This window comes from Euleptes europaea, chromosome 2 (genome assembly GCF_029931775.1).
Source record: "Euleptes europaea isolate rEulEur1 chromosome 2, rEulEur1.hap1, whole genome shotgun sequence".
Taxonomy (NCBI): Eukaryota; Metazoa; Chordata; class Lepidosauria; order Squamata; family Sphaerodactylidae; genus Euleptes; species Euleptes europaea.
In genome coordinates this window covers 107322712-107336824 of record NC_079313.1, presented here as the reverse complement: position 1 = coordinate 107336824, position 14113 = coordinate 107322712, and the positions used below count along the sequence as shown (strand labels likewise).

The window sequence follows — 14113 nt, the reverse complement described above, 5'->3', positions numbered from 1 at the left end:
TGTCAGCAATGCTGATTCTGTGACCTTAAGCAGATGATGAGAGGGAGGGCATCTTGGCCATCTTCTGGGCATGGAGTAGGGGTCAATGGGGTGGGTGGAGGTAGTTGTGAATTTCCTGCATTGTGCAGAGAGTTGGACTAGATGACCCTGGTGGTCCCTTCCAACTCTATGATTCTATGAATTCTGATCTAGCTATTGCTGTTTTTTTAAAAAGCCCCTAATGGTACAGGAGAGGGAATTACAACTGTGGTGGGAATGCAGCAGAGAAAATGGTGAAGTGGGTGCCACTTTCCACCTGGAAGGCAAACACACTTTGGCTGCATACCAGCAGGAATCACTGGATCAAAGAAGAAGAGTTGGTTTTTTATATGCTGATTGTCTTTACCACTTAAAGAAGACTCAAACAGGCTTACAATCACCTTCCCTTCCCCTCCCCACAGCAGACACCCTGTGAGGAAGGATCTATTCCAGGCCCCAGAGGGAGACGAAAGCCTTGAGTCCGTGAGGGTTTTTTAGGCTGAATGGAGCGCTCAGCCATGGCTGAGGAAGGGAAACTGGGCTCAGAAGGCATGCATTCTCAGATCCCAATCCCCCTCTTTGCACTCCCTCAACAACTACACAACCATCCTTCGGTAGCAAAGTGGGCAAGGAAAGGGACTGAGCTTCAGGCATGCGCACCGGGTGGGGGGCATTTCGGAACCGGAATTATCCCCAGACATTCATCCATCCTTTGCCACTGAACAGACTGTGGGGGGAGGGGACAGAACTGGATACTGAATCAGTGAGATGAAGAGAGAATAAGCCTTCCTTGAAACCCTGACCATTTTAATTTCATTTTTTTTAAAGGCAGTTATATTCCAAAGGCAGAAAAGCAGGCCGAAACTTGCAGCCACAGATAATGCCCTAGTATCTTTCAGAAACAAAACTGGTGCTGGATTACAGCCAATCTTTCGGATACAGGAAATCCATCTGGATACAGGAAATCCATCTGGGCCACTAACAGAAAAAAGAAAGGCAAACAACAGAACAACATAAAGCTGGCTGGCTTCGGGAGCTCTCCCTCTGTGAATTCATTCCGTTAATCAGGCTCACAGATAGCTCTTGCTGATGTCTGACAGAAACAACAGAAGACGTCTCTTTAGTTATCTACCACCCACCCACCCACCCACCCCGCCCCACAGGACACAAACATTTGTATTGGAAGGAGAGGGGGCCGCCCTGGACCCCCTCTGGACCCCTCGCTGTTAGGCGGCAGCTGGCAAGTGTCTGGAGGTGACAACGGCAGGCCCAACTTCTCAGGGATTTCTGTCACGGCTCCGTTTCGACAGCCCGGGATTGAAAGGCACCTGAGAAGAGCAAATGGGAGGTTGCTACTACAGCTAGTTGCTACTGGACTCCAGCAGCCTCCTGGAGGTGTAAAGAGCACAGGGGTGATGCAACTCCAGCCTAGTAGATTTACAAACGAAGTAAGGCAAACTTTACTAAAAGGAATGGGGCTGGTGAGGGAGTTGCCAGAACTGACTAACTCAAGGCTGTAAAAGAGCTGGTGGCAATTAAGAATGTCCTCCAGGTAATAAGTCAGTGCCATTGAGACTTCATGGCCGTTTATGCATGGGAGTTTTACCTGAGGTTCGTTGCTCGCTGGACCCACACTTTCCTGTTGGGAATCTATGCACCAGCAGTCTCCAAGCTCAAATCAAGTCCCTGCCCCTTTAAATGCTGCTTTGTAATTGGCTTTCTTTGTAGAGCTTACTGTGAGAGAAAATCCCCCCCCCCAAAAACCCAATTGCTGCCTAAAAAAATCATTTTAACAACAAAGAACAAAAACTGGAGCAATCTGAAAGGGGGGGAAATCCAAGCCTCGGTTTTTAAAAGGCCTTTCTTCTGCTCAGAAAGAGCTCCGAGGAAGCAGGGAGCATTTGAATCCCTGCCTCTTTACACACTGCTTTGTAATTGGCTGTGAGAGAAACCAAGCTTGCGTGTCCCGTGCTTTGCCTTATGCATGGGGATTTCACCTGGGATGAGCTCAGGAGAAAGGAAGAATCGGGTTAACGGAGGAACGGGAAGTCCCAGGATTTACGAGGGTTTTGGAATGATGTCATCTCTAATGGATGGAAAACTCATGCATAACTCCAAGGAACAACTGAGACAGACAGGGGGAAATGTGAGTGACAGTACCCATGTATAAATGACCAATATCTGCCCTTCCCCTGCTTTTCAGGTTATAAATAATGTGCTCTAGATCTCATCCAAGAAGCTGACAACCCAGATTATACACAAGTGAGCCCTGAGGGGTCATAAGATTAAGGCAGATCCAGCATAGACAGAGAACACTACAGACAAGAGACACTAGTGAGGGACAAGTCCAGAATAAAGCGAAGACAGACAAGGAAGAGACAGCTGTGGAAAGGAAAATGATTCTGCTCAGTCTTTGCAGGTATTTAAGTAGCATTTTTTTTCAGTTTCAAATTGGGTAGAGCAGAAAGTGGGCTGTACAGTGTAAGAGTGTAGTCGTGACCTTAGGCTGGTCATTCTCTTTCAGCTTAACCTACTATGTGGGTTGTTTGTTTTTTTTTGCATTTATTTATATTCTTTGGTTCTTGTAGGTTATCCGGGCTGTGTAACCGTGGTCTTGGAATTTTCTTTCCTGACGTTTCGCCAGCAACTGTGGCAGGCATCTTCAGAGTAGTAACACTGAAGGACAGTGTCTCTCAGTGTCAAGGGTGTAGGAAGAGTAATATATAGTCAGAAAGGGGGTTGGGTTTGAGCTGAGTATTGTCCTGCAAAAGTATTGTCCTGTAAGTATCAAGATAATGTGCTAATGAGGGTATGGTATGTTAATATGGAACCATTGTATCCTGAAGTGATCTGTTAATGTGTGTAATCCAAAACTAATCTGTATGGCTATTGTTGAATGTTGTCTTTGTCTGGAGGTTTTTCAGGGCAGGAAGCCAAGCCTTATTCATTCTTAAACTCTCCTCTTTTCTGTTAAAGTTGTGCTGATGTTTATGAATTTCAATGGCTTCTCTGTGCAATCTGACAAAATAGTTGGTAGAATTGTCCAGTCTTTCAGTGTCTTGGAATAAGACCCTGTGTCCTGTTTGTGTCAGTCCATGTTCAGCCACTGCTGATTTCTCAGGCTGGCCAAGTCTGCAGTATCTTTCATGTTCTTTTATCCTTGTTTGTATGCTGCGTTTTGTGGTCCCGATGTAAACTTCTCCACAGCTGCAAGGTATACGATATACTCCTGCAGAGGTGAGGGGGTCTCTTTTGTCTTTTGCTGATCGTAGCATTTGTTGTATTTTCTTGGTGGGTTTAAACACTGTTTGTAGGTTATGTTTTTTCAAAAGTTTCTCCATCCTATCAGTGACTCCTTTAATAAATGGCAAGAAAACCTTTCCTATGGGAGACTGTTTTTCTTGAGTTTTCTGATTTTTGTTTGGTTCAATGGCCCTTCTGATTTCATTCTTGGAGTAGCCGTTTGCTAGCAGTGCGTGATTTAGATGGTTAGTTTCTTCCTTGAGAAACTGTGGTTCACAGATCCGTCTTGCACGGTCCATTAATGTTTTGATTATTCCTCTTTTCTGTCGGGGGTGGTGGTTGGAGTTTTTGTGTAAGTAGCGATCTGTGTGAGTTGGTTTCCGGTAGTCCTTGTGACCTAACTGAAGGTTTGATTTACGGATGACAAGGGTATCAAGAAATGGGAGTTTACCCTCAATTTCCTTTTCCATGGTAAACTGAATGTTTGGATGGATATTATTAAGATGGTTTAGAAAGTCCATTAATTTTTCTTCACCATGGCTCCAAATGGTAAATGTATCATCTACGAACCTGAACCAGACTGTAGGTTTGTAAGGTGCTGATTCTAATGCTGTCTTTTCAAAATATTCCATGTAAAAGTTTGCTATTACTGGACTGAGTGGACTTCCCATAGCTACTCCATCAATCTGTTCATAAAATTCTTGATCCCATAGGAAATAACTTGTTGTCAAACAATGGTGAAATAAGGCTGTTATATCTTCTGGAAAAATCTGGTTAATCAATGAGATTGTGTCTTTAACTGGAACCTTGGTAAAGAGGGATACAACATCAAAACTGATTAATATATCCTTTGGATTGAGTCTTAACGGACTGATTTTGTTGATGAAGTGAGTTGAATCTTTGATGTAAGAAGTGGTTTTTCCAATGTGGTCCTGTACGAGGGTGGTCAAATATTTAGCTAATTCATATGTTGGGGAACCAATGGCACTCACGATGGGTCGGAGTGGAACGGAATCCTTATGAATTCATCCCATCGTGAGTGCCATTGGTTCCCCATTAACAGATCACTTCAGGATACAATGGTTCCATATTAACATACCATACCCTCATTAGCACATTATCTTGATACTTACAGGACAATACTTTTGCAGGACAATACTCAGCTCAAACCCAACCCCCTTTCTGACTATATATTACTCTTCCTACACCCTTGACACTGAGAGACACTGTCCTTCAGTGTTACTACTCTGAAGATGCCTGCCACAGTTGCTGGCGAAACGTCAGGAAAGAAAATTCCAAGACCACGGTTACACAGCCCGGATAACCTACAAGAACCAATGAACTCTGACCGTGAAAGCCTTCGACAATATTTATATTCTGCTTTTCTCCCCACACCCAGGATTCAAATTGGCTTTTAGAACATCATTCTCCCCTCCTCCATTTTCTCACATCAACCATGTGAGGTAGGTCAGCCTGAGAGTTTCTGATGAGCCCAAGTACACCCAGCGAGTTTCTATGGTAGAAATGGGGATTTGAACCTGAGTCACCCAGGGTCCTGGTTCACCACTCTATCCACTACATTACTCTATCTCACAGGACTGTTAATGGAGATGGGGAGAACCATGCAGGGTGTCCTGAGGATAGGCAGAATAAAAATGCAACAGATTGTCATATGTGGAACAGACACGAACAGTGATAAAAGATAAAGTCTTTAGCTATGCTACTCGATTCAAAGATAACCATTATAATAAAATTGATCACTGCTTTTAAGCCAGCATGGTGTAGTAGTGGATAAGAGCGGTGGTCTGGAGCGGTGGGGTCTGATCTGGTGAACTGGATTTGTTTCCCCACTCCTACACATGAAGCCAGCTGGGTGACCTTGGACTAGTCACAGCTCTCTCAGCCCCACCTGCCTCACAGGGTGTCTGTTGTGGGGGGGGGGAAGGGAAGCGAAGGTGATTGTAAGCCTGTTTGATTCTCCCTTAAGTGGTAGAGAAAGTCGGCATATAAAAACCAACTCTTCTTCTTCTTCTTCTTAAAGGTACTTTCTGGAATTAATTAATCCATTTGGTAGATCTTTTACATTTTACTTCATTTTCAAATTATGTTTTTGACATTTAGAAAGGATATACAAAGATGACTCACAAGTGTTTCTGCATATGCCATCAAAATAAAAACAAAAGATTATCTTTTCCATCGTATAAAGACTTAAGACACAGATTTTGCCAACTTGCATTAGTAAATTATTGGACTTGACTGAGGACCAGAAAATGTGTTACCTGCTTACAGATGTAAAAATGTTTGTTACCCACAGGAAAGCATTAGTGACTAAAGAAAATCTCAGACTAGTTGATGAAATAAATGGCTGTTCCTCGTGCCTGAGACCAGCCAATGTCAGAGAACTGGTGTTTTAATAAATTTCATGTACTTGTCTTTCTTGAAGAAGTCTGTCTGACTTTTGATTGACATACAGCTGTGAAAGATTCTCTCCCCACTCAAAATCTGAGATAATGGCTAAAAGCTGCAAAGCTAAGAAGCCAAGGAGATCCTGAGAGAGGCTGTATCTAAGTGGGAACTTTTACAGATGTAAAAGAATACCTATGTCCTGACTACAGGAACTATTCTGGAACAAGTTATCAGTGAAGCAATTTGTGATTAAACTGCTCAGAGCTGCTTTGTTCCTTCTTGGTCATCATTCTGCAAGAATTGCTTGGACATTCAGGGAAATATTGTTCAGTTCAGTAAGTAAATACTAGCTAAGCAGCATAACCAAGACAGGGACAGATGATGTGCTAAGAAGTCACATGGGAGTGAGCTAGAATTGCCAAATCTTGCTTAAGCTCATCACCCATTCACGTACACGGAATCCTGCCTCAAGCAGACACTGCCAATTCATGCACAAAAGACTGTCTTCAAGGTATTTTAAACGGCTTACAGTCTCACCAGAGCCAGTGAGAGAAATTTGGGGGGCTCAGCCATGGAATCTCAGATCAAAGGGGAAAGATGCTATGCTCTCTAATGCAGCAGGGGCAAAACTAGACATGACTGACGGTGGGTACCTGGCTTCCTCCTCACTGTCCCTGAGAGGATCCAACCTGACTCAATGTTCTATAACTGAAGGTGAACTTTTGGCCACAAAGCAGACTCAAAGAGGTACCGTATATACCCGTGTATAAGCCGACCCGCGTATAAGCCGAGGTGTCTAATTTCTCCCCAAAAATGGGGAAAAATTAGGCACCCACGTATAAGCCGAGGGTCGGCTTATAACTCCTCCCCCCCCCCGCAGGCTTACCTGACCGGCTCCTGGCGAAAAGCGGCGCGGGCCCGGTGGGGGCGGCTTTCCTGCAGCCGCTGGAGGCTCCCCCCAGGCCGCTCCGGGCGGTGGAAAGCGGCACGGGCCCGGCAGCCTCCCAGGTAGGCCCCGCTGGCCGCTCCCAGGCCGCTCCCAGGCGAGCGGGCCGGCGGCAGCGGCGGCAGCGGCGGCGGGGCGGCGGGGGTGGCGGCGAGGCCTGCCTGGGAGCAGGCAGGCCCCGCTGGCCGCTCCCAGGCGAGCGGGCCGGCGGCAGAGGGGGGCGGCGGCGAGGCCTGCCTGGGAGCAGGCAGGCCCCGCTGGCCGCGCCCAAGCGAGCATGCCAGCGAAGCGGGGGGGGCGGGGGGCGGCGAGGCCTGCCTGCTCCCAGGCAGGCCCCGCTAGCCGCTCCCAGGCCGCAGGAAGGCGAGCGGGGAGGCGGCGGGGGCGGCGGCGAGGCCTGCCTGGGAGCAGGCAGGCCCCGCTGGCCGCGATTGGGACGAGTGGGCCGGCGGGGGGGGGCAGCGGAGGCGGCGGGGGGTGTGGGGGGCGGCCGCGAGGCCTGCCTGCTCCCAGGCAGGCCCCGCTGGTCGCTCCCAGGCCACGGGAAGGCGAGCCGGCCGGCAGCGAAGGATGGCTGCAGTGGTAAGTTTCCCTCTTCCCTCCTCCCCTACCCTACCGTATTGACCCGCGTATAAGCCGAGTTGGCTTTTTTCAGCCCTTTTTTTGGGCTGAAAAACTCGGCTTATACGCGAGTATATACGGTACCTCATGAGAAAAGAACTTGGTATCCTGTGAACTACAAGGAGGAGCTGAGCACCGAGTGAGAGCTAGCGTGGTGTAGTGGTCAAGAGCCATGGTTTGGAGTGGTGGACTCTGATCTGGAGAACTGGGTTTGATTCCCCACTCCTCCACATGAAGCCATGTGGTGACCATGGGCTAGTCACACTCTCTCAGCCCCACCTACCTCACAGGATGTCTGTTGTGGGTGGGGGAAGGGAAGGTGATTTTAAGCTGGTTTGAATCTTCCTTACGTGGGAGAGAAAGTCGGCATATAAAAACCATCTCTGCTTCCTCTTAACAAAAACAAACAGGCATAACTAGTACACTGCCACTCAGAACATTTACGTCCGGACGTGTGTCATAGCTTGGCATCAAGAGGATATCGCTTTTGTGAAAGAGCAAAAATGAATTCTTAATCCCCCAGGCTATAGGGAAGTATGCGGCTATAACTGGCAAAGTCTGAGGCCCTTGCCTCAGCACGTGGAGGCCATCAAAAACATTTTTGTGGGTAATACTCAGAGCGTATTCCTCTCTGGTGCTGCTATGGAGATTCTCCAGTGATCATAGGTTGTTTACCATGTGAATCATCTCAAATATTACGGCCTTTCACATCATTCCACCACATACTGCAAGAGATGCAAACAAGAATTCCAGAATCACATGATCTCTCCCAACTAGGGCTGTTGAAAAAAAATTGGTAAAATTCGGATTCGGCAAAATTCGGCCCGTTTTAATTCGGGAAATGCCAAAGTCCAAACTCCCCCGATTCGGATCCATGGAATTCGGCGCCAAGTTCCGAGTTCGGGGAAAAATTCGGCCGAATAAAGCCATTAAAAACGCATTCGCGCCTTTCCGCAGCTCCGGGGGAGGGCATTTTTGGGGTAGAGGTCCCAAACCTTCAGGGTAGCTTGAGGGGACCCTTCTTGCAAGAATCCTCAAGTTTTGTGAAGATTGGATCTGAGGGTCCCGAGATATGGGGTGTCCCCCCCAACTGCCCATTGGAATGAATGGGATCAGGCGATCCTGAATGTGCATCTCTACAGAGCGGCAAATCCAAGGCAAAACCTCCTGTGCATAAATGGCCAGAGAGTCGTGAGAGATCCTGAGCAGCTGCTGCTGCCCTGCTTCTGCTGGGACAGAAGACATCCACGGTTTGACCCATTTGGGGGCTTTTATCTATAACTTTTTTCCTGTGTGTGGGGGGAGGGGAAGCAGATTCTGTGTGTGTGTGTGTGAGAGAGAGAGAGGGGGGAAGCCAAAGTGGGGTAGGTTTGATTGCCTCTGTGTGGGACTGTGCTTTCTCCTGTTTTCATCGGTTGCCAACTTTGTCTAGAGTTAACTGTGGGTCAGTGAGTCTCTCACGGCTGGCTGCTATTGTTTCCAATGGGCTGTGCAGCCACTTCTGTTGTTTCTAATGGGCTAGCCTGGCATTCGTTTTAGTGCATCCCAGGCTAGGGGATGTACTAAAAGGAATGACAAGTCAGCCCATTGGAAACAATGGGAGAGGCTGCCCAGCCCATTGAAGATAATGGGAGAGGGGAATGTCAGTTGAGTTGCATTGACTCCACTGAAAATACATTACAGGGGATGCACTAAAACGAATGCCAGGCTAGCCCATTAGAAACAACAGAAGCGGCTGCACAGCCCATTGGAAACAATAGCAGCCAGCCGTGAGAGACTCACTGACCCACAGTTAACTCTAGACAAAGTTGGCAATCGATGAAAACAGGAGAAAGCACAGTCCCACACAGAGGCAATCAAACCTACCCCACTTTGGCTTCCCCCCTCACACACACACACACACAGAATCTGCTTCCCCTCCCCCCACACACAGGAAAAAAGTTATAGATAAAAGCCCCAAAATGGGTCAAACCGTGGATGTCTTCTGTCCCAGCAGAAGCAGGGCAGCAGCAGCTGCTCAGGATCTCTCACAACTCTCTGGCCATTTATGCATGGGAGGTTTTGCCTTGGATTTGCCGCTCTGTAGAGATGCACATTCAGGATCGCCTGATCCCATTCATCCCAATGGGCAGTTGGGGGGGGACACCCCATATCTCGGGACCCTCAGATCCAATCTTCACAAAACTTTAGGATTCTTGCAAGAAGGGTCCCCTCAAGCTGCCCTGAATGTTTGGGACCTCTACCCCCAAAAATGCCCCCCTGGAGCTGCGGAATGCCGCCAATGTGCTTTAAGTGGCTTTATTCCTGTGGGCGATTTGGGGGGCGACCCCTTCCGGGCCCCATATCTCGGGAACCCCTGACCCAATCTTTACAAAACTTGGGGGTTCTTGCAAGAAGGGTCCCCTCAAGCTACCCTGAAAATTTGGGACCTCTACCCCAAAAAATGCCCCCCCCCGCAGCCATGGAATGCCGCCAATGTGCACACGCACCCCCCCCCCCGGGGATCTCTCTCACACACAAACAGACGCTCTCTTTCTCTCCCCCGGCCGCGCAGCAGCTGGGCTCATACACTCAACTGTGACTGGCCAGAAGAAGACCCAGCTTGGCCACCGATTGGCCGAGGGAGAATGCTGCTAGTTGCTTACTAACTGACAGTTATGCTGCTGATTCGGAGACCCTGAATTTGCCGAATTTATTCAGCGATCGCCCCGAACTCACCGAATTCGGCGCATCGTTTTCCCGCCTTTTTTGAGTTCGGTACCATCCGAACTGAAAACCGCCGAATCGGGGGAAACTCGCCTGTTTATTTGGTTCGGATGAACCGAATCGACAGCCCTACTCCCAACATCATGTGTGATTTGGCCCTTAGTTCTCCTCTCAGTTCTCTTCTCCCCTGCTAGTGAATTTTTTGGCCTCTGTTAACCGCCCCAGGCAGATCCCCAACAAGGCTGGGTCCAAGTTTCTGTGAGCCCTTGGGACATTTAAAGAAGGGAGAAGGGCAAATTGTCTTTGGGTAGAGAACACGAGCAGCTACTGCATCTGAAGTCTAGGCCTGGCCAGTTCTACAGGCTCAGGCATGATGGCAGCAGAACCATGACTGTGATTTGGGAACGGGGATGTGAAGTCGGCTGCTCCTCGGAAGCTTCACTTGCCCATGCAAGTTCTGAAGGAAAAGTTAGCCCTGTGTGTGTGTGCTCAATTCTGGATTCTCCGCCACCCCCTGGTGCTTAACTAAAACTGGTAAGGTGGTCTCAGGATACAAAGACACACACACCCACATCTAAATATGAAAAGAGGAAAGAACACAGCTATTGGGGAGGCACTTCTGTTAATAAAAACATGCTAAATAAATACTAATAATGTTACTGTTGATATTAATTTGTACCAATAGCTTCATCAAACACTGAATTCGAATTGTTATTTATATTAATCAACACTGATTTAATTAAATTAATAAAAACTTTTTTTGTATGAATAATTCATGGTACACATGGCACAACTGAGTTTTGCTTGTGGCAGGTCCGGCCATCATAACAAATAAGATTGACACCCCTGGTTTACACTGTTTACTTCATAAGAAAACTCTCTGGGAGAACCTGTCTGACATGTACTACAGGTTACTACTCAGTAACTACACAACAGCCACTGAAGTGGTATTTAATCCCAGTCAGAAGTGAAGTGTGTCAACAAGTTATACACGAGAGAAAGATGAGCAGGTTCAGGAAGCTGGCATGCCAGGCCAACGACGCAACAAACAGTCCACCCTGTGCAATTATGTCCTAGAATTCACAGAAGAGGCACGCATGCTCACACGCCCCTGCCCACAGAGGATGTTTGGTACTCACTGGAATTTTGTTTGGATGCTGCTCTCGGATCTGCTGCACCTCTTTACAACGATCCGCTGTGAAAAGGAGGGGAAAGGAAGATTAATTTTTGAGAAGACACTCAAGCTTGCAATCTGGACTTCTTTTCATTTGTTTAGCGGCGGGGGGGGGGGAGAGAGCACTCCCTCCAGTAGAGGTCAGAGGACAGATACTTGTCACATGAGTATCTGCAATGGTCACCTCAGTGTTCTACTATCATGAGCAATACCAGTTCTGGGTTTACTCCAGGTCATTCGGGCTGGAAAAATTCCAAGCAACCAGTTGCCCCAGCACCTAACAGTTTACTACTGACACTAGGGGCACTAGGAGCCAGCGCGGATATTCTCCCTGACAACCCTCCCCCCAATACCAAATTCAAACATCTAGAAGTTAATCACTTGCAATGATCCCTGGCTCCACGGGTTTCAAAGGTGAGGGTCCCTGGAATGTTGGCCCTCTATTCCCTCCCCCCACTGCACCTTGGTAGTCCTGGCCGGCAACCAGGAATCTAAAATAGTTCTTTCTGAACTATTAAAATAGTCCCATCTGAAAATTACAGAGCATAAGCTCCAAAATGCGTAGGATGTTGATGTTTATTTTATCGTTTAATTTTTTAAAAAAACCGTATGTTGCTAGCAGAATTATGAAATCAGACTAAACAGATAGCAGGACGAATGCAATTATATGTCATAAATTGTAATATATATATGCCTGTCAGATGACACCTAGATGCTCTTGACGTGCTTGGCACTGCAGCACAATATGATCAAGTGCCTCTGTTCTAGCCAAATATAATCTGCTGCAGTGATACACTTTCAGCATTATTTCATGAATTTTTTAGGGCCACACAATTCCTTTCCCTTCCCAAAGGAAGGCAACTGCACACAGCAACTTGCCTTCAACCGGCCTCCCTTTTTCTGCCTCCCAAGACCATCTTCCCACTCAACTTTCAGTCCTATCACTCCCCAGTTACCAACACAAGTCTTCTGGTTTCTAGGTGACTTGTTATGACATCTGACACAAAATGTTAGCTGTGCAGATAACATAAAGTACGGAGGTGGTCAGCCCATATGTAGCTAAGCTGGACATTATCTACATTGTCAAAGCTGCAATTTCAAACCTTCTTCTATACTAGCTTCCCAGAGAAGCATTCAAGATGGAAGACAGGATTCTGATCTGAAAACATCCCTTAGTCTATGCAGAATAGCCGTTTGTGAACATAAGGAAAAATCAGGACCACTTCATACATGCAGGTACTTATTTAGGTGCATCATCATCATTTAGGGGAGCCATGATAGAGGTTTATAAAATTATGCACGGTATGGAGAGAGTGGACAGGGAGATGCTTTTCTCCCTCTCATATAATACTAGAACGCAGGGTCATCTGCTGAAGCTGGAGGGTGAGAGATTCAAAACAGATAAAAGGAAGTATTTCTTCACACAACACATAGTTAAATTGTGGAACTCCCTGCCCCAGGATGTGATGATGGCTGCCAACTTGAAAGGCTTTAAGAGGGGAGTGGGCATGTTCATGGAGGAGAGGGGTATTCATGGCTACTAGTAAAAATGGATACTAGTCATGATGCATACCTATTCTCTCCAAGATCAGATGAACAAGCCTATTATATTAGGTGCTTTGGAACACAGGCAGGACAATGCTGCTGCAGTGGTCTTGTCTGTGGGCTTCCTAGAGGCACCTGGTTGACCACTGTGTGAACAGATTGCTGAACCTTGGTCCGATCCAGCATGGCCTTTCTGATGTTTGTATCTCAATCTCTAGTTTTGCTATCACCACCACATTTTATTCTGTTCTCTCAGCCTTTTAAGTACCCTTTTGTGTTCCTGTTGGTTCTAGAGAGACTTAATCAATATGTGACCAGAGCAGGGATTAAAATTTGTGTCTCCCAGATCCTAGTCTGACACTCCAACCACTATACGACACTAGGTCAACCAGGCACTCTAGGCACCATTTTGAAGATATTTCCCCCCTGGCAGAACAACAACGTGACAGTGATGATGGTATAGGTTAGTCCCCATCAAACTGAAGATCATGATCTAGTAGTAAATAATAATACCTAGTATTTATTAGTGCTTAAGGGTTCAACGACCACTTAAGACAGGTATTATTACTGATGGAAGAACTTGCCCAAGTCTTCCAGGTGACCTCATAAGGCTTGAAGTACGGACTTACAGTGCATAACTAGTGAACATTTGCCTAAAGTTATGCACACTGGCTGCATTCCTCTAGCTCATAACATGTTTCCAACATGGACTTCACTGGCCTTTTCCCCATACAATATCAACGGATGTAAAAGTGACACTAGAATTTTACTGGGTTTAGTCTGGGAGCATATTTATGAGGAGTTGGCCAATCCAAATATGCACCTTGGCTCCATTGTGCCATCGTAACCACTCAATTATGTATAATCTATGCATCACCCATGTATGCACTGCAAAACACATATTTTGTCAGCTGATCGTGGCATACCATACACATACCAGAAATTCCTCCGTCCAAATTATATGCATGAATATTTTATAGACAAAGGATGGATGTGAAGATATCAATAATAAAGACTCTAAGACTCAAAAAGCACTTTGGGATCCAGGCAACCCAAAAATATGCAAAAACGTCTGATTTTGCCACATCCTTGGAAGCAAAAGTTACCTTGTGAATTATGCAGTTTTCAACTGGGAAGAGAAGCAAAGACAACTAAGTAGCCCCAAAATTTATTTTAAAACTTAGAATCTGCACTTAAAAAAAAACAGAACTGAGCCCCATATAACTCACAACAATCTTGAAACACATATGCTGTGTTTTATATTATTGGTATAAATAAATAAGCTACAATTAGCATAACTTCCTATTAATAACACAGCAGATGATAAATCAAATCTTGGATCATAAAAGTTACTGAACCAATTGCCATTTCTGCCTGATGTACTGGACAGCAAAAAGAAGTAAGGAAAGGCTGAATAAAGAAAGGAGAAAAAGACAGGATGGAGAAGAAAAGGC

General features: G+C 46.5%; 1 protein-coding gene across 1 annotated transcript in view; it reads right to left on the bottom strand.

The window, feature by feature from the left end:
• MAP1LC3A (microtubule associated protein 1 light chain 3 alpha) overlaps positions 1–14113 on the bottom strand; it is a 39986-nt gene that overhangs the window by 9095 nt on the left and 16778 nt on the right. Inside the window, exon 3 of the mRNA XM_056844867.1 lies at positions 11080–11135. Within this exon, the coding sequence (XP_056700845.1) occupies positions 11080–11135 (56 nt within the window). The remainder of the gene's footprint in view (positions 1–11079; positions 11136–14113) is intronic.